Source organism: Schistocerca americana, chromosome 8 (genome assembly GCF_021461395.2).
Source record: "Schistocerca americana isolate TAMUIC-IGC-003095 chromosome 8, iqSchAmer2.1, whole genome shotgun sequence".
Lineage (NCBI taxonomy): Eukaryota > Metazoa > Arthropoda > Insecta > Orthoptera > Acrididae > Schistocerca > Schistocerca americana.
The window spans coordinates 311,778,446-311,800,849 of NC_060126.1; the positions used below are offsets into that span (position 1 = coordinate 311,778,446).

Here is a 22,404-nt window from a genome sequence, read left to right on the forward strand (position 1 = left end):
CTGTCTTTCTCAAAATCTCCATCAAGAAAATGACCATTTCCTTCATTTTAACTGAATCTTCTCACTGCTGATGAGCTGTTCTTCATGGTAACTAATTTTTGGATATGAGGATGACCTGTAACACAGGTGAGAACTGGTAATCAGGATAATCATAAAAAGCTGGGTGAAGGTGAGTAGGATTTGGTGCTCTGAGGTTAGTGTACAAACTTAATTATGTATGCAGATAGTCCATCTATAGGTTTCGATGAGATTGCTAGTATCAAAATACATGACATAAATAGCTGTATCTTTTGATTGCATTGACTTAGAATTGTAAATTTTTACACTATGAAGGGGCCATAGGCCATAGTATTTAATGTAAATTTCAACTTGATATCTATACCAGTTCCTGAGAGAAAGGAGTCTTAATAGAGGGACAACAAAGTGATCCTATGGGTTCCATTTTTACTGATTGAGGTACAGAACTGTAAAAATGAACTCGATGATCTCTGTGTTGCTTCAGTATACTAAAAGTAGTTGTGGAGCCCTCAGACATCACGCTACATTTATAAATTTCATAATGGATAGTTCTGCATGAATATAAATAACTTAGGAGTGAAGTACCCGATAAATTTACAAGTTTTGTTGACCCTAGGGTTCCTTCGGCTGACAGACTAGCGAGTTAATTCGTTTTTAAATATTGTTGGTTATGTTTCAGAAGGTACCTGAAAAATACCTTTCCCAATGTTCCTCATCTGTATCCTTCTGTTTAATTTTTCTGCGGCTGCTTTTACTTAAAAAAAGTAAATAATTTTAAAATTGACAAAATTATTTTTTTTTAAATTTCAGGGTGCTTTAAAAAGAACTCGCACACCTTCTCCACCACCTTCAAACTACCATCAGGGGTATGGGTACAAACCAGGAACAGTTCCTGCATATTCCCAGCAAAGTAAGCCAATAAATTTTGATTTTTTTTTTAATAATAAAATTACCATGCAGTAAGCTATACTATTTAATACATCAAACAATGGAAAGTCCTGGTTGGAGTATCAATAATATTGTGAAAAGGATAGCTTTCTGTAGTTACAGACAGGCACATTGAAAAGATCATTACACATTGAGCTTTTGGTCAAAGCCTTCTTCAGAAAAGAAAAGCAAACACACACACACACACACACACACACACACACACACACACACACATACATGAATATACGAAAGCTACTACTGCAGCCAGAATGGCATTGTGTGTGCAGTGGCCGGAGGTAGCAGTCTTGTGCGTGAGGTGTGCCTGCTTGTGTGTGTGTGTGTGTGTGTGTGTGTGTGTGTGTGTGTGTGTGTGTGTGTGGTTCTTTTCTAAAGAAAGCTTTGGCCGAAAGCTCAATGTGTAACAGTCTTTTTATTGTGCCTGTCTGCAACTCAACTTGTCATCTCTATGGTGAGTAGCAATCTATCCTTTTCATACTATTGTTGATATTTAAGACACCATCTACAGAAATTAATATTCTGAATTGAAATTACATGCAAATAAAGAAAAAGTAATAAATTTATCTATCTAGTGTTAACAGATTAAATGACAGCTGGTAAATTCCCATACTTTGTTCGTCTAGTCAGAATAGCAAGTTAATTGGTTTTTAAATATTGTTCATTGTGTATCTTCAGTTTTTGTATTCCTTAGTAAATGTACTGATTGCTGAACTAATTGTTGCTCTGTTTGATATTTTTTATTGTATTATTAATTTCTGCAATATGAGTCATACAGTTTCTCACTTTAAAATTGCCATCTGTGAGCAAGTGGTCTTAACTGTGAGCTGTTTGACAAAATAGTTTCATGTGTCCATGAAGAAAGCTGAAGAATCAACTATGAGTGTGTGCTTTAAGAAATGTGCCTCTAAATGTCATTCTGTAGTATGATATTTCAAGTCTTGAGTATTATAGTAAATCAGTCTATTTTTTCTGGGTATCACGGTCTCTGAGGGAACTTTGAGAATTTTCACTTTGGACCATCTCTCTATGAAGTGTGTGAGAAAAGTAATGAGAGTGATTTTTTATCAACCAGAGTTTTTATTTTATTTTTTTCAAAAAACAATATTGTCCCCTTCAAAGTAGTTTCTTTTGGCAACTATAAACCAGTAGAATCATTGTTACCAGTCTTGGTAGCAGCACTGAAAAGCTTCATTTGGTATGGACTTTAAAGTGTCAGCCACGTTCTTCTGAATGTCTCCAGAGTCCCAAACTGATGTTCTTTTAAGACATTTTACAATTTTTGGAAAAGAAGAGTGTCACAAGAACTCAGATTAAGGGAACAGGGATTTCTGAAACAGCAGGAATATCTTTTAGAGATCAAAAATTCCATGATGGAAGTGGCCTGAAATGTCCAGTCTGACTCGATTCACCCTTTTCTTGAGCCTTTCAAGAAAATCTTTGTAAAACATTGGTCGAAATTCGTTCTGGAGATAATGATGATGATTATGATCGGTTTGTGGGGTGCTCAACTGCACGGTCATCAGTGGCCATACAAAGTCCCAATTTTTACACAGTCCAATTTTTACACAATCCAATCTAGCCACTTTCATGAATGATGATGATGATGATGATGAAATGATGAGGACAACACAAACATCCAGTCCCTGGGCAGCGAAAATCCCCAACTCGACCGGGAATCGAACCTGGGACCCCATGATCCAGAGGCAGCAACGCTAGCCACTAGATCACCAGGTGTGGACCTTGTTCTGGAGAAACTAATTCTTTATGCACAATACCTCCACCATCAAAAAAGCAAATTAGCATTGTTTTGATCTATGATTTGCTCATTTGAACTTTGTTTGGTTGAGGAGATACCTCAGTATACCACTCCCCACTCTCCCACTTTGTCTAAGGATCATACTCAAAAATCCAGAATTCGTCACCTGTGATCACACGACTGAACCATTCATGGCCATTGGTAATCCTCTGAAGATGATCAGTGCACACGTTTCTTTGATTGTCCTGCTCAGTTTTGAGATTTTTTGGCACTATTTTGACACAAATCTTTCACATGTGCAAATGTTCAGTGAAAATTTGATGTACAGTGAAAAGTGTTTAACAGATCACTTATGATCTTTATTGTTAAACATCGGTCTTATCTCAGAAGAGCATGCACACATTCAACGTTTTTGTTGGTTTTTGAAGTTGAGGGCTCCCTGATAGAGATTTGTCTCACACTCTTGGATTCCATAAGTTTAACGTAAAACTTGACAGTGTAATGTAATTCTAAATTCTGTTGTTCCATTTTTCTAACACACAACAAAAACAGAACTTCACAGATGGCACTCTCAAAATCATGTGGTGACTTTACAGAGCTGAAAATTGGTCTGAGCATCTGGAAGAGTTGAACACACAGGTCTGCTACACAGGTAGAACAACAAAGCATTACCAGATCATATGCAGTGGTCTCAGTCTCATTATTGTTCTCACACACCGTGTATAATAGATATGGTTGTTTGAAATTCATCCTATGGTCGTGAAATGACTTTCATGAAGAAGAGGCAGTTACAAATCTCATGAACTGGGTTTTAAGACATCCCTTGTAAATGTAGTGACCTTCCAGATGATATTACTAACATTTCTCTAAGGGCTTACAAGAAAGACAGTGAAACTTGAGTTTCTCACTGCAAATAAATGTTCAAACAACTTTACAAGAGTGCAGCTGATATTCCAACAAGAGGAGTGGGATGAGCCCTTTGTCACCTATTATTGCCAAACTGTTTACAGAAGATTTTGCAGAATATTCCCTAGAGTCCGGAGCGTTGAAACCAGCATAATTTTTTAAAAATATTTAGACAATACTTTTCTTGTTTGGGCTAATAGAAGCGAGAATTTAAAATTTTTGTTTTTAGAACATCATCTTGTGTGATTTATGATAACATAAAATAGTTTTCTCTTTCTTTTTATATGAATGTCATTATTATGTGGTGGGCTTTTCTCATAATTGGTTGCTAATTTGGTTATTAGTTTAATTTTGATTTTTTTCTTTGATTTGAATTAAACTGATTTTTGTGAGACGGTTTGTTCAGTGAAAGCTAATCCTTAGCAAAATCATTAATCACATTAATTATTGTAAGACACACTGATCTTGTAACACATTACATATAAGTTGAAAAAATGAAATAAACTTTTTTAGGTTCTTGCCTCAGCTAAACGTTTCAGCTCAACCGTGAGATCTCTGATTGTTGTTTGTGTTTGCCCACACAAGTGCGAGAGAATAATTTCTTACCATTTTCTTTTGTGATGCATTGTAGTCTGAGTTGTGGCTCCGGATCTTGGCTGTTAAACTGAAAATAAAAATCTTAAAGCTATGTCTTTTGTTGCAGCAGCTGGCAGCTGTGGAAAAAAATGTGTATCATAACTGAAGCGGGCAAATAATTTGCTTCCGCTAATTTCCTAATTTAAAATTGCCACGTAATGGCAGCTGTGGCTCCTACGGAGGCTGCAATTGTTGCGCTGAAAATATCTTGAATTACTGATATTCAAAGGAAGTGGACATGAGATAGGGCTCAACTCTTACAATTAAAAGTGAATAATAGCATGAAACTAATATATTACCTGGTTCCAAGTACAATAATTCTTACATTCAACAGTACTCGCTAAGATGTCTGACTACTCGCATCGAAGAAAAGAGAGAGTGATAATGGATAAAAGATGACAAAAGATGGTTCCTTTTCCACCTACATGGTCCATTATTGTCAGAGTGAATCTTTTTTATTCTTTGCACTTGAAAATGATGCACAGAATTTTATATGATGATGATGATGATAATAATAATAATAATAATAATAATAATAATAATTATTATTATTATTATTATTATTATTATTATAATCATTATAACTATCAACACAATCATACACAACAAAATAAATGAAAACACAACTATGGAAGAGTTACAACTACTGGTATATATAGGAGCACTCACTACACTAAATATACACACTAGGCAGAGATCAGAACCAACCAACACACAGAAGAAACCCACAAAACCAGCATGGCAACACAGGCTACAGATCAAAATAGAAAAACTGAGAAAAGACATCGGACAGCTAACACAATTTATAAGAAATGAAATCTCGGAAAAAAAACGAAAAAGGTTAGGTAAAAGCTCACAACAAGAAGCGACAGAAGCAATTAGACGAAAAGAAGCAGAAATTACAAGCATTCGCCAAACGACTCAGAAGATACAAAAAAAGTGAAAATAGAAGGAAACAAAACCAAACATTCAACACAAACCAAAAGAAATTTTACCAGACAATAGATAACACACACATTGAAATAAACAATCCACCAAACATAACAGACATGGAACACTTCTGGAGCAACATATGGTCAAACCCGGTACAACATAACAGGCATGCACGGTGGATACAAGCAGAAACAGACACATACAAGATGATACCACAAATGCCTGAAGTGACAATTTTGCAACATGAAGTCACCCAAGCAATTAATTCTACTCGCAATTGGAAAGCCCCTGGAAATGATAAAATAGCAAATTTCTGGTTAAAGAAGTTCACCTCAACACATTCACATCTAACTAAATTATTTAACAGTTACATTGCAGACCCATACACATTCCCCGATACATTTACACATGGAATAACTTATCTGAAACCTAAAGATCAAGCAGACACAGCGAACCCAGCTAAATATCGCCCTATAACATGCCTACCAACAATATACAAAATATTAACTTCAGTCATTAAACAGAAACTAGTGACACATACAACACAGAACAAAATAATAAATGAAGAACAAAAAGGCTGTTGCAAAGGAGCACGAGGATGTAAAGAGCAACTGATAATAGATGCAGAGGCGACATACCAAGCTAAAACTAAACAAAGGTCGCTACACTACGCATACATCGATTACCAAAAAGCTTTTGATAGTGTACCCCACTCATGGTTACTACAAATATTGGAAATATATAAAGCAGATCCTAAATTGATACAGTTCCTAAACATAGTAATGAAAAACTGGAAAACCACACTTAATATCCAAACAAATTCAAATAATATCACATCACAGCCAATACAGATTAAGCGTGGAATATACCAAGGAGATTCATTAAGTCCTTTCTGGTTCTGCCTTGCTCTGAACCCACTATCCAACATGCTAAATAATACAAATTATAGTTACAATATTACTGGAACATACCCACACAAAATCACACATTTGCTATACATGGATGATCTAAAACTACTGGCAGCAACAAATCAACAACTCAACCAATTACTAAAGATAACAGAAGTATTTAGCAATGATATAAATATGGCTTTTGGAACAGACAAATGTAAGAAAAATAGCATAGTCAAGGGAAAACACACTAAACAAGAAGATTACATATTGGATAACCACAGCGACTGCATAGAAGCGATGGAAAAAACAGATGCCTATAAATATCTAGGATACAGACAAAAAATAGGAATAGATGATAGAAATATTAAGGAAGAGCTAAAAGAAAAATATAGACAAAGACTAACAAAAATACTGAAAACAGAATTGACAGCAAGAAACAAGACAAAAGCTATAAATACCTATGCTATACCAATATTGACCTACTCATTTGGAGTAGTGAAATGGAGTAACACAGACCTAGAAGCACTCAATACACTTACACGATCACAATGCCACAAATATAGAATACATCACATACATTCAGCAACAGAAAGATTCACATTAAGCAGAAAGGAAGTAGGAAGGGGATTTATCGACATAAAAAACCTACATTATGGACAGGTAGACAATTTACGAAAATTCTTTCTAGAACGAGCAGAAACTAGCAAAATACATAAAGCAATCACCCACATAAATACATCGGCTACACCACTACAATTTCATAACCACCTCTACAACCCTTTAGATCACATAACATCAACAGACACGAAGAAAGTAAATTGGAAAAAGAAAACACTACATGGCAAGCACACGTATCATCTAACACAGCCACACATCGATCAAGACGCATCCAACACATGGCTAAGAAAAGGCAATATATACAGTGAGACAGAAGGATTCATGATTGCAATACAGGATCAAACAATAAACACCAGATATTACAGCAAGCATATTATTAAAGATCCCAATACCACAACAGATAAATGCAGACTTTGCAAACAACAAATAGAAACAGTAGATCACATCACAAGCGGATGTACAATACTAGCAAATACAGAATACCCCAGAAGACATGACAACGTCGCAAAAATAATACATCAACAGCTTGCCTTACAACATAAACTTTTAAAACAACATGTTCCTACATACAAGTATACACCACAAAATGTACTGGAGAATGATGAATACAAATTATACTGGAACAGAACCATTATAACAGATAAAACAACGCCACATAACAAACCTGACATCATACTCACCAATAAAAAGAAGAAATTAACACAACTAATTGAAATATCCATACCCAATACAGCAAATATACAGAAGAAAACAGGAGAAAAAATTGAAAAATACATCCAACTGGCTGAGGAAGTCAAGGACATGTGGCATCAGGATAAAGTTGACATTATACCAATTATACTTTCAACTACAGGAGTCATACCACACAATATCCACCAGTACATCAATGCAATACAGCTACATCCAAACTTATATATACAACTTCAGAAATCCGTAATTATTGATACATGTTCAATTACCCGAAAGTTCCTAAACGCAATGTAACATATACCGTACAGTTAAAAGGAAGTGACGCTTGATCAAGGTCCGCGTCACTTTCATTCCGAACCAGACCTAAGGTCTGAGAAAGGAAAGACAATAATAATAATAATAATGATGTCCATGAGAGAAAATTACACATCGTCTGAGCGGTTAATGTTCACGTATAATCCTATATTAAATGGTTGTTTTTTTTCCAAATATCACTTTCAAGTTTCTCTAATATTTCTACTGGGGACAGTACAGTCTGAAATAAGTCCATCTGAATGTTTGCTTCATGATGGAGGTGGAATAGGGTGGCTGACCTTCCTTCCCTTATGTGTTGGTCAGCAGGAAGGTTATTGGGTGGTATCTTCAGGCTAATAGTTATCACTACCTGGCTCAGCGTGAAGCTGTACTTTGTACTTTGGTTCATACGGCCACCGTTACTTCAGACGTGGGAAGTTTGTCATCTGAGTTAGCCCATCGTCACGTCTCCTTACATCTGAAGGGTTATCGTGAAAGACAGACCAGACAAATATTGCACTATTGATCAACAGTGAATTGAGTGAATGAAGAAAATAATGAGGTGCACCTAAGGCTATGGTCTTTCTGCGTTACACAGGTAACATTTTCAACAGTATTGTTGTATCCTGCCAAAACACAGTGTGAAGTGTGTTTTTCATCCACTGTCCAAGGTAATATTCTTTTAGGCTCTTTGAAGGATGATCGTGGTTTGTATAATGCGGGTGTCTACTGCATCCCTTTGTTGTGGCATGTCATAACATCGGTCAGATCATCAGTATCATAGAAGACCAGTGTATTAAGCATAAGGGTCTCGTACAGTTCCAGCAGTTGGGCAAATCTGCTGTTGCAGAACATTCCCATGGCACTAATCATCTACGTGTTGAAATACCAACACTGTCAAAGACGTCAGTTGGCTGCATTCCCGTAAGCTGCTTGACCAAGAAAGACTGTGATTATTGTATCAGTAATGCAAACGGTGGGTGAAGTTGAGCAAGTGATGGTGGTTTCCTAGTATCAGGAAAACATGCTAAAAGTGAACTAAAAATTAAAATTAGTCAGTGGAAGGGATAACAGTGGTAGAGTATTCCTGTTTAAGAATTCAGCGTCGCCTCACCAAGAATAGCTGAAAAATGTGATTCAAATAAAGTTCTGAATTTTCTGTAGCTTTAGGGTATATGTAGTGTTTGTGGCATAAAATTACTGATGAGACAAATCTGTAGGCTTGGAAATAACTAAAAGACCTGAAAAAGGAACAAGAAGTGGACTGTTTGTATAGATAGGTGTGTGTGTGTGTGTGTGTGTGTGTGTGTGTGTGTGTGTGTGTGTGTGTGTGAGAGAGAGAGAGAGAGAGAGAGAGAGTGGGGGAGGGAGCCCCTTTGAAAAACTAACTCATAAGATCAATCCTAAAAATTCCCTCTTCTTCCATTTCTCCTTAGAAGGGATTACTCGATTCTATGTTCTTATTCGACATCTCACTTGACTTCGTCCCATTTTCTTCCTATTGGTGTTTGATGTGACTGAACAAGTTATAAGTGACACAAAAGACTGAGAGTTTGCACTGTGGGTGGCGGCAGAGCTAAGGGAATATATTAGGCTGTTGCAGAGTAGGAGACATGAGAGAGGAAATGCTGATGTAATCCATGATTGGCATTGCCAAGACAACATGCAAAGTATAGCTTCACCTCACAATAATGGTGGGTCGAGTACATTTCACACTACTTTTTGCAAGAACTCATGACGTATTGGTGCTCTGAGGGTGACGAGGAGCGACACTATCAAATTTTTTATCACTGTGGTGCCAAGTTGTTGTTTCTGGATGTGTTAGTGACAGGAGAATCTCGGTTGTAGCAAGAACTCTTTAGGGGAATATGTTTGTGGCTACACAATGCAAAATGTTTGTGACAAGGAAGAACATGAATGTTATTGCTCATCAAACAATGCAAAATCCAGCAAATGAATTACATTCTCCGCCAGGGTTTTGACTACCTCTCGTCGTGCCCTGAAATTAGAAATGTCCTACCCTCTGTCCTTCCCACCCTTCCCACAGTGGTATTTCATTGTCCACCAAACGTACACAATATACTTGTCCACCCCTACACAACCCCTGTTCCCAGTCCCTTAGCTCATGGCTCATACCCCTGTAATAGACCTAGATGCAAGACCTGTCCCATACATCCTCCCACCACCACCTACTCCAGTCCAGTCACAAACATCACCTATCCCATCAAAGGAAGGGTTACCTGTGAAACCAATCATGTGATCTACAAGCTAAGCTGCTACCACTGTGTTGCATTCCATGTGGGCATGGCAACCAACAAGCTGGCTGTCCATATGAATGGTCATCGACAAACTGTGACCAACCTGTCACTTTGCAGACTGTCCAACACGACATCCTTCATTTCAATGACTGCTTCACAGCCTGTACCATATGAATCCTTACCACCAACACCAGCTTTTATTCACTGCACAGGTGGGAACTTTCTCTATAATATGTCCCACATTCCCGTGGCCCTGCTGGTCTCAACCTTAGTTATTGTCCTCACCCATTTGATCCCTTTCCTGTTCCCATTCCAGCACTACACAGCCATCATTCCACTATGGCACCCAATCCATCTACAACTCAGCGTTTCCTCTATATAGTGAGTAGCAACTTTCCTTTTCATATTGTTATTGCTCATCATTTCACTTGCAGAAATTTAAGGTGTCCTCTTAGGTTTCTACCATACCACACACTTGGAAATTGCCACATATTCAGAAATAAACAGCAAAGTATTTGTAATAAGAAACAATATGAATTTTATCGCTACTATTTTCACTCTCAGAAATGTAGTCTGTCCTCTTAGGTTTCTGCCCAACCACAAACTCGGAAGTCACCACACATTCAAAAATAAACAGGCAAATGTTTAATTCACCATTTGTTCTGTAACCAGACAGGAATGTTTAACAACATTGAATATTGCAGAACACATTGTATTACAATTATAACAATATTCTAGAATGTAGTTACAGTATGAAGTTGAAAAAGTAAATTCTCACACTTCTGTTTGTGAACTTATAACCTTGAACTGAACTAACTGTGATGTTATCCTTTATGCTACTGCTTATTCATCTGAATTTTATGTTGTGCATTAGTTATCATAAAATCTCTTGAAGCTGTACATCATTGGTGCTTTATTAATTGACATTCTATGATAAGTATGACGTACTTGTGATATAGTTTCAGTGCACCATTGCTTTGAAACAGTATACTGTGCACACGTCACACACCATGAAGGAAATGAACAATCGAAATGCAGATGGTTCACGCAGGGTTCATTCACAAGCACTTGCAAAAGTTATTAGTTAAAAGAGCACTAGTGAAGTCATCACTGCAAAAAGTAGTGTGAAGCCGCATCCACACTGGCACTGGAAACATGTTTTTGTTGGAATTTTTTTTTCCTACATCTGTTTCAAACTTTGTTTCTTGTATCTGTTTCTGTCCCCAGTGGCATTAAACATGTCTCAGGGTATACATGTCGTCTGCAGTGCTATTTATTGTATTGCTTTCATATTATCTATCACATCATGCCTAGAGGCGTGAAAACTGTAATATGTGATGCTGCATTATTAATACTCAAAGGTTCATGCAAACAAAATGAAAGATGTCAATGACATTCATTCTTTTTTTATTGATTTATCATGACTTGTGACCTAAAAGCCATAAGCACCTCTCAATGTTTTGTGATTTTGCAGAATAAGGTTGCATTTATCAAAGACTTTCATAATTGGTTTTAAAACTATGATAGAGTATTATTTTGATGGAGAGTTTTTATAGTATTTGGTAATGGCCGACAAAATCGGATTTACTGGTTTGCATACAGTCATTGTCTTTATCGAGCCAAAACATACTATAGAAAAACTAGGGTGAAAAACTTGGTACATTAGGGAACTGAATATGAAAGACAGCTAAAGTTTCCATAATTTCATTTGGACATTATCTAACGATTTTGAATTTCTGGCAGATAGGCTATCATCTTTTTTTTAAAAAAGTTTCATGAAAGTAATTACAATCAAACAGGCAATTAGTCTAATTCTTTTATCAACAGGAGGTTCATTCTAGAGCCTTGAGTATTAAGTTCACATTTGAAGTAAGCTACCTCATACAATGTTATTTTCTTTTCTACAGTCAGTATTCTATCAAATGTAGCAGCAGTTTTCCGCAGAGCATCTTGTTTTCAGAAAATCTTAATACAGCAAGAGAGAACAAAACACATAACAACTCTACACAACAGTTGGCACAATGCGACATACACATATACACTTGTGCTGTGCAGTGTTGTGGTAGCTGGCCTGAAACATTGTTTCTTTTGATCTGTACCTACTCTGGTACAGATAGATGTTTCCGTGTTTCAAAAGATGTTTCCAAATGGTGTCCACATTAAGTAGCAGGAAATATATTTCAAAAACATCTTTCAAGGTTAGTGTATATGCGCCTTTCAGCCCAATTAAACTGCCATAGGCTACTGAAGGAAAACACACACCCCTACATGTTAGATTCTGATGCCTTTCAGTGTACTTCACAGTTTCCACCATGTTCATCAGTTTTGCTTTTTTATGGGTGATTACAAAGGAAATATGTCTCAAAAACATGTGTTTTGAAGTGCAATTTGTAGTCATAGCATGTCAGAAAATAGCTCGATTGCCTTGTACCCAGATACCAATTTCAATTTTATTACGAGTTTTTACTTGCTGTTACATATCTGTGACTTTTTGACCTCTCACTGTTGTGTAAACATTGTATTGTACATTTAATTTCCTTCACCAGTACAGGTTGTATACAATGTGTTGGTGAGGATTATGATTTTTAATCATATATGCCAATTATATATGTTTTGTGCATGTTTTGGGGTGTTAATGCTTTCCTCGATTCTGCGTTTTCCTGTTTTGCAGTTTTTAAGTCTGGACTGCACGGATATGTAAAATAGGGGTTTCACAGTATGTAGATTTGTGTGTGTGTGTGTGTGTGTGTGTGTGTGTGTGTGTGTGTGTGTGTGTGTGTGTGAGGGGGGAGGGGGGGGGGGAGAGACTAAAAGTTCACGCGGGCTGTAGTGATTTTGATTTCGCTGGTGAGAAAAAGTAGGATTCCTCTTCAACTGAAGAACAGATGCTTGAGAACGTCAGTCTTTGAAAAGGTAATGAACAAGGAAAAGCTCACTTGGTTTAACGGTGTTTACATTTCACTCACTACACAAAGCAATTCTTGAGATGAACTGAAGGTAACCACAACTATTATTATAACTTTCCCTGAAATCTTTCTACAACTTAATTTGCCAGACCAGAAACTTAAGTTTGAAGAAAGTCTTATGAAATGTAGGGAACAACTGAGATACATGCAGTGCAACGTATTAAAACAAGTTAGGTTTGGTATAAAACAAACAATGGAAAATCCAGGATATTATGGAAGGAAAGTTGCTACTCATATAGTGGACATGGTGAGTCGCAGATAGGCACAACAAAAAGACTGTCGCAAATAAGCTTTCAGCCAGCAAGGCCTTCGTTGAAAAAACACACACACACACACACACAAAAACGCAATTCACACACACAAGCACACGCAAATGCAAATGCAACTCACACAGACACAATTGCAGTCTCTGGCAACTCAAACCACTCTGCGAGCAGCAGCATCAGTGCATGATGGGAGTTGTGACTGGGGGGTAAGGAGGAGGCTAGGATGGGGAGGGAGAGGGACGTGGGTAAGGGTGGGGGCAGTAAGTGCTGCTGGGGAGCACACAGGGACGACGTGGAGAGAAGGTAGGGCAGCTCTGTGCAGTCGGGATCAGGAGGTTAGACCGCAGACAGGGGAGAGGGGGGGGGGGGGCAGGAAAGGGGAGACGTAAAAAGACTGGGTGCCATGGTGGAATGAGGGCTGTGTAGTGCTGGAATGGGAACAGGGGAGGGGTCAGATGGGTGAGGACAATGACTAACAAAGGTTGATGCGAGCAGGGCCATGGGAATGTAGGATATAATGCTGGGAAAGTTCCCATCTATACAGTTAAGAAAAGTTGGGGATTGGTGGGAAGGATCCATATGGCACAGGCTGTAAAGCAGTATTGGAATGAAATATGTCATTTTAGGCAGAGTGCTCTGCAACAGGTTGGTTCAGTTGTTTCTTAGCCACAGTTTGTCAGTGGCTGTTCATGTGGGACAGCACATAGAATGCAGCACAGTGGTAGCAGCTTGGCTTGTAGATCACATGACTGGTTTCAGAGGTAGCCCTGACTTTGTTCTCATTGTGATTTCACGCCAATTTTAGTGACTTTTCACCTTTCGCTATCGTTGACTGTCTCAGATTTCATCTTGTTCCTTCCTTTTGCATCCATTTCATTCTTCTTGTGATTTTCCCCATGTATTTGGGTGTATTTCTGCCAATTTTTTCAGACATAAATCACATAATTTATTTACATAATTTTTTGCATTTTTTCCACCACCTGGTATCCTTGTTCCTTCCACCTGCATCAATACAGGACAGTTTCTTTATCCCTGGCCAGAACCAGTCCCACATACTGTTCCTGCATTGTTGCTAGGCTCATAGAATTCCCCCCCCCATCCCAATGGCCTTACCATCAAATTACCCGTCTCCGACTGAGTTTGGGATGAAGCAAGCTGGGATATTTTTACTTCCCCTCTTGTTTCGCCATCTGCCTCCTTAAATTCATTTTTTCATTTTTGAATTAATTGCCATTAACAAATGTGAGTATAATCCAAATTTTCATAAAATAGAAAGGTTAGCCCTCTGTTTTAAAGAATATAACACCAGATCTAGTTTTGTACTGAGTTTTATGTATGTACTTGATTTTCTAATTTATTTTTACTATTACTAGTTAATGCTTTTGTTATAGGTGAAATGAGTAATTGTTTCTTAACTAACATTCTATTGTTGATTTATAAACAAATTGTTGTTGTTGTTGTTGTTGTCTTCAGTCCTGAGACTGGTTTGGTGCAGCTCTCCATGCTACTCTATACTCTGCAAGCTGCTTTATCTTCCAGTACCTACTGCAACCCACATCCTTCTGAATCTGCTTAGTGTATTCATCTCTTGGTCTCCCTCTGCAACTTTTACCCTCCACGCTGCCCTCCAATACTAAATTGATGATCCCTTGATGCCTCAGAACATGTCCTACCAACCAATCCCTTCTTCTAGTCAAGTTGTGCCACAAACTCCTCTTCTCTCCAATTCTATTCAATACCTCCCCATTAGTTATGTGATCTACCCATCTAATCTTCAGCATTCTTCTGTAGCACCACATTTCAAAAGCTTCTATTCTCTTCTTGTCTAAACTATTTGTCGTCCACGTTTCACTTCCAAACATGGCTACACTCCATACAAATACTTTCAGAAACGACTTCCTGACACTTAAATCTATACTCGATGTTAACAAATTTCTCATCTTCAGAAACGCTTTCCTTGCCATTGCCAGTCTACATTTTATATCCTCTCTACTTGACCATCACAGTTTTTTGCTCCCCAAATAGCAAAACTCCTTTACTACTTTAAGTGTCTCATTTCCTAATCTAATTCCCTCAGCATCATCCGACTTAATTGAACTACATTCCATTATCCTAGTTTTGCTTTGTTGATGTCCATCTTATATCCTCCTTTCAGGACACTGTCCATTCCGTTCAGCTGCTCTTCGAAGTCCTTTGCTGTCTATGACAGAATTACAATGTCATTGGTGAACCTCAAAGTTTTTATTTCTTCTCCATGGATTTTAATACCTACTCCTAACTTTCCTTGTGTTGCCTTTACTGCTTGCTCAATATACAGATTGAATAACTTAGGGGAGAGGCTATAACGCTGTCTCACTCCCTTCCCAACCACTGCTTCCCTTTCATGTCCCTCGACTCTTATAACTGCCATCTGGTTTCTGTACAAATTGTAAATGGCCTTTCGCTCCCTGTATTTCACCCCTGCCACCTTCATAATTTGAAAGAGTATTCCTGTCAGCATTGTCAAAAGCTTTCTCTAAGTCTACAAATGCTAGAAACGTAGGTTTGCCTTTCCTTAATCTATCTTTTAAGATAAGTCATAGGGTCAGTATTGCAAGGTCGGCTTCTACCAGTTTTTCTATTCGTCTGTAATGAATTCGCGTTAGTATTTTGCAGCTGTGACTTATTAAACTGATAGTTTGGTAATTTTCACATCTGTCAACACCTGCTTTCTTTGGGATTGGAATTATTATATTCTTCTTGAAGTCTTAGGGTATTTTGCCTGTCTCACACATCTTCCTCACCAGATGGTAGAGTTTTGTCAGGACTGGCTCTCCAAAGGCTGTCAGTAGTTCTAATGGAATGTTATCTACTCCCGGGGCCTTGTTTCAACTTTGGTCTTTCAGTGCTCTGTAAAACTCTTCATGCAGTATAATATCTCCCATTTCATCTTCATCTACAACCGCTTCCATTTCCACAATATTGTCCTCAAGTTCATCGCCCTTGTATAGACCCTCTATATACTCCTTCCACCTATCTGCTTCCCTTCTTTGCTTAGAACTGGGTTTCCATCTGAGCTCTTGATATTCATACAAATGGTTCTCCAAAGGTCTCTTTAATTTTCCTGTAGGCAGTATCTATCTTACCCCTAGTGAGATATGCCTCTACATCCTTACATTTGTTCTCTAGCCATCCCTGCTTAGCCATTTTGCAAGTCCTGTCGATCTCATTTTTGAGACGTTTGTATTCCTTTTTGCCTGCTTCATTTACTGCATTTTTGTATTTTCTCCTTTCATCAATTAAATTCAATATTTCTTCTGTTACCCAAGGATTTCTACTAGACCTCGTCTTTTTACCTACTTGATCCTCTGCTGCCGTCACTACTTCATCCCTCAAAGCTACCCATTCTTCTTCTACTGTATTTCTTTCCCCCATTCATGTCAATTGTTCCCTTATGCTCTCCCTGAAACTCTGTACAACCTCTGGTTTAGTCAGTTTATCCAGGTCCCATCTCCTTAAATTCCCACCTTTTTGCTGTTTCTTCAGTTTTAATCTACAGTTCATAACCAATAGATTGTGGTCAGAGTCCACATCTGTCCCTGGAAATGTCTTACAATTTAAAACCTGGTACCTAAATCTCTGTCTTACCATTATATAATTTATCTGATACCTTCTAGTATCTACGGGCTTTTTCCATGTATACAACCTTCTTTCATGATTCTTGAACCAAGTGTTAGCTATGATTAAGTTACGCTCTGTGCATAATTCTGCCAGGCGGCTTCCTCTTTCATTCCTTACTCCCATTCCATATTCACCTACTATGTTTCCTTCTCTTCCTTTTCCTACTATCGAATTCCAGTCACCCATGACTATTAAATTTTCATCTCCCTTCACTATCTGAATAATTTCTCTTATCTCATCATACATTTCATCAATTTCTTCATCATCTGCAGAGCTAGTTGGCATATAAACTTGTACTACTGTGGTAGGTGTGGGCTTTTTGTTTATCTTGGCCACAGTAATGCGTTCACTAAGCTGTTTGTAGTAGTTTACTCGCACTCCTGTTTTTTTATTCATTATTAAACCTACTCCTGCATTACCCCTATTTGATTTTGTATTTATAACCGTGTATTCACCTGACCAAAAGTCTTCCTCCTGCCACCAAACTTCACTAAGGCCCACTATATCTAACTTTAACCTATCCATTTCCCTTTTTAAATTTTCTAATCTACCTGCCCAATTAAGGGATCTGACATTCCACACTCCGATCCGTAGGATGCCAGTTTTCTTTCTCCTGATAACGATGTCCTCTTGAGTAGTCCCCGTCTGGAGATCCGAATGGGGTACAATTTTACCTCTGGAATATTTTACCCAAGAGGATGCATTCATCATTTAACCATACAATAAAGCTGCATGCCCGGGAAAAATTACGGCTGTAGTTTCCCCTTGCTTTCAGCTGTTCGCAGTACCAGCACAGCAAGGCCATTTTGGTTAGTGTTACAAGGCCAGATCAGTCAATCATCCAGACTGTTGCCCCTGCAACTACTGAAAAGGCTGCTGCCCATCTTCAGGAACCACACGTTTGTCTGGCCTCTCAACAGATACCCCCCTGTTGTGGTTGCACCTGTGGTACGGCCATCTGTATTGCTGAGGCACGCAAGCCTCCCCATCAACGGCTAGGTCCATAGTTCATATATAAATTCTATAATTATAAATGTTTGGAAGGTTAAACACTAGCATTCTTTAAGTATTTATTTGGCTCTGTTCGAAAACATGTTAGCAAAGTCAGCCCTTCTTTAACTCCAAAGTAATTAACAGTTTTTCCAAAAGTATTGTTTGTGTAACAATATTTGTTAACTTTTAGCAGAATTTCAGTCAGTTCTTGATAGAACAACATATTTGTTGATTTCAGGATTTAAACAAAAAATTCGGCCCAAAAACAAAAAATTCGGCTTAACTGTTGTTGTAGAAGGAAGATATATTCAGTTAATTTAGTGAATAAGTTTTAATTGTAATTTTTGTAAATTTAACTTCAAACAATGTGTAGTTTCAGTAGCTATTATTGTGATGATATATAAGGGCTACATTTTTAGTCCCGAGACAGCCAGTCCATGACTGAGTTTCAGACGAGAAACCTGTATTGTTTAGATCAACAACAATGCATCTACTGTGAAATAAGTGTAACACAATTAGGCTGTGTGTTAAAACAATGACAGTGTCTGTTTCCATACATAGTTTTTATTCTTCAAGAAATGTGGACTATGTGGTTAGGCTTTTACTGCTGGTAGATGTTCAACAGGAAACTATTGTAGCAGTATGTGGATGTTTGCTTGCAACCTATTTATGAGGCTTATTGAAAGTTAAACAATAGTGCACTGGCCATATAAGTGTGTGTTATTTGGGTGGAGGGGGGGGGGGGGGGGTGGGGGGTGAAAAGTGAAAGTAAAGTACTGTGAAACGCAAATGTGCACATGTCGGCTACATTATTGAAAGTAGTCAGTGTTGTACTTCCACAACCCATTTTTCAGCCAGTGTAGCATTGCAGTACGTTGACACTGAGGATAAAAAAACAAGGAAATCAAGCAGGCAAATGCTACAAAGTGTGAGTGGGAGCATTATTGTGTTGCAATTTCCACAAGAGGTTTTGCGACAGTTCTGGTTGTTTTCTTCAGACTGCTGCATGCAAGTGGCGCATAACTTCTTTATTGACTGTACAGCCATAGGGCACTAACCCATTGCAATTGAAGAAAAAAGTGAGAAGAACCTTCAAATGTGATCAAACTTGTCGAATTTTTTTCTGTCTTAGCTCTTCAGGCAGATTTTGTTGAGATGATTGGGCTTTGGTTTTGTTGTCACACCTGTATACCTGTTTTTCAACACCTGTCATAACCTTCTTGTGACGTTCTAGATCATTGCTGATTTCACTTAGCGGTTCCTGAGTGATGTCTATGCAATGTTGTTTTTGGTCAAAATTCAAGAATTTTGAAACAGACTTTGCTCCTACATGTTTCATGCCCAAAACATCTGAAAAAATTGCTTGGCATGTTCTAAAGGATATACAGACATCACCAGCAAACCCTCTGATGGTGATTTGGCGATTTTCCAGAACCATTTTCTTTCCTACTTCCGCAATGCCTTTAGTAATTGATGTGCCAGGGTATCCAGGGCAGTCATTGTCTTCAGCATCTTCTCAACTCTCTTTGAAACATTTATACCACTCGTAAACTCTTGTCTTACTCATAGTAGATTTCCCAAAAGCCAGAGTCAACATTTCGAATGCAGTACTGCACTTTATTCCATTTTCAATCAAAATTTAATGCAGTTTCTTTTATCCATCTTTTTCAAAACTAAAAATTTGCCAAGCACTCTAAAACATGTTAACCTTTTCGACTGTCAACAATAAACAAACAAACAAATATATAGCTGAAATTGCGGACTCACTTCATGAGCATATGTACCAACAAAATAAAAAAAATTGGAAATCGGAGGTATAAACCCCTCAAAATTAAAAAAAAAACTGTACTTTTCGATCACACCTCATATGTAAAAATTTAGATGGTAGCAGTCTGACTGTAAGCAATTATGCAGTGCTAAACATGCGTGAACTGTTTTTGTGACAGAGACCATACACTATTTTAAGCTAATTGGTGCTGTTATCCAGACTAGTCAGAAAAATAATTAACAAATCAGTGAATGTAGCAGAAACTGTATGACATGATAGAAAAACAATGCATGTTGATATTTTGAAGCAGCTCAGTAAATGGGGAACAAAGTATTCTCTGCTTTAAGTGGAAGAATGTTTGCTTACTGTCTACGAAACATAACACAGCTGACTTGATAGGTGCAAATAAACTAAGAGGGGGATGTTGGAAACCAAGGGAGGAAGTCAGCAACGAAACTTTATACTTGAGTCTCAGAGAATTGGAGATGTGAATTTGCAAGGCAATTTCACTTCTGTTTGCACTGATGTAGTGCACCATAAAGGCTATTGAAAAATCTCTTTCTGTAATACAGACAAATATATATTCTACACCTACATTGTACACTATAATCACACAGGTCACAAAAAGCAAACATTCTGACTTCCGTCTAATCAGTGCTGTTTCCAAAACATGAAATGGAAGGATCGCGCACTGTATAATCACCACTGCATTTAAAAGCAAAATACTCTGCTCATTTTTCAGAACATATAACTGGAAAGTAGCATTTAGCAAATGGAAACACAGTGTGCTATGGCAAAGGAAATTGAGTGGACCTGGATGGCAAGCAGAAAATGCAGAGTCCTTTTGTGTTTACCAGTATGGTTAGAAACTTATAACACATTAAAATATTTTGAGCCTACACAGATGATAAGTGCAAATTTTCAAAAATAATTATTCCAAAATTTAATGCAGTGTATTTAATAAGTGACTACACATTTCCAAACTAACTTCTCATTTGATATCTGATTCACTGGACAACTGTGACACAGTTAAACTTGGTGTAAATGGGTGACACAATAATTCATCACTGAATCACGTTCTGTATTCTCCAGATATGAAATCCCAACTGTTATTAGTCAAGTTTCTTGAAGCTTTGTGTCATTTTTCTTTTGTCTCTGCTGCATACCGATAGTCATTCCTTTGGCCTTCCCTTTTTGTTCCGCATATCTTCTTTAGATCCACGAGAGGGGGCTACATGGTGTTCATCTATTGTCACAAATTCTGTCATACTGTGGTGTATGCAAAGACAGGTGGAATCCAATTTATACACATTGCTCTCCATGTATTTCCGGGTTTTGTCTTGAAAGAACTGCATAATTGATTGTCATCTTCTGTCCCTTTTTTAAATCCCTTAGTTCCTCTGTTTGTTTCATAGCTGTTAATAAATAAATAGATTGGGGTGTGTGAACGTTACTGATATATTTAATGAATTAATGTGTTTTGTGTAGGTTATCGTGTGACTTTTGTATGTATTATTTTTTTCAATTTTAGTTCGGAAAATTTTTAAAGATGTTATATATATTTGTATAGATACACAGTTAAAAGTAGAAGAGTGTGTTAGGCAGTTACATCAGCCTTAATTAGATTGAAAATATTTTGTATGTGTATCTAAATGATATGAGGTTCTACCTGTATTCCAGTTTTTAAACTCTTATTTAAATCTAGTCAAACATTGGAAACTCCAGATAGGAATATCAACAATGCAGGAAAAGACAGATTGATACTTACCGTAAAGAAGATACGTCAAGTTGCAGACAGGCACAATTAAAAGATACTCACATACTCACATATAGCTTTTGGCCAGAGCCTTTGTCAGTAAAACAAACACACACACACACACACACACACACACACACACACACACACACACACAAACACACACACACACACACACACACACACACACACACACACACACACCTCATGCAAACATGACTGCCAACTCCAGCATCTCAGGCATTTCAGCCCAAGATGCTGGAGACAGCGGTCTTGTGTGCATGAGGCGTGCTTGCTTTTGTGTGTGTGTGTGTGTGTGTGTGTGTGTGTGTGTGTGTTTTACTGACAAAGGCTGTGACTGAAAACTGTATGTGAGTGTCTTTTTAACTGTGCCTGACTGCAACTTGATGTGTCTTGTTTATTGTAGCAAACTGTCTTTTCCTACATTATTATCATCTAGGTCATTGCCAGCTGACTCTTTTTCAAACAAGGTAAAATGATTTTAGAATAACTGTTGGGAACAAAGCATATAAGTTTTCATTACATAGCTGTCTTCTTTTTCTTGCTTGTTGCCATTCACATTTTAAATATAAATTATCTTGTTTTTGCAGAAGTAGATGATGGCCGTAGGGGACATGAGTATGTTCGTGCTGTTTTGTGGAATAGTAAGTACAGAAATCATTGAACTTTTTTTTTTGTGTTTAAGCTTATGAAATTTTTATTATAATGCAGTATTTGAGATTGTGTGTGTGGAATTTTTAAGTTTTTATCCATGTCATCTGCAGTCAGCATTATGCTAAATTTCCAATTGAAACATATGGTTTATATGCTGCAGTTGTAGCCTATTCCTGTCCTGTTTATTCCTAATTTTCCAGTTCTGCCATAACATGCACTGTGAGCAATTATCGGAATTTAACTCACATTAATAACATTGAGTATCCTCACTGATAGTGTTATTCATGATAAAAGTCCAGTAGTTATCATGCAATACCGTTATTTTATGATTGTGAGGTGAAAATCGCAAGGAAGTCAAACGTGAATAAGG

General features: G+C 37.6%; 1 protein-coding gene across 1 annotated transcript in view; it reads left to right on the forward strand.

Moving 5' to 3' along the window:
• Positions 1-22,404, forward strand: part of LOC124545132 (G protein pathway suppressor 2) — a 109,290-nt gene that overhangs the window by 33,928 nt on the left and 52,958 nt on the right. Inside the window, exons 4-5 of the mRNA XM_047123958.1 lie at positions 829-928; positions 21,971-22,024. Of these exons, the coding sequence (XP_046979914.1) occupies positions 829-928; positions 21,971-22,024 (154 nt within the window). The remainder of the gene's footprint in view (positions 1-828; positions 929-21,970; positions 22,025-22,404) is intronic.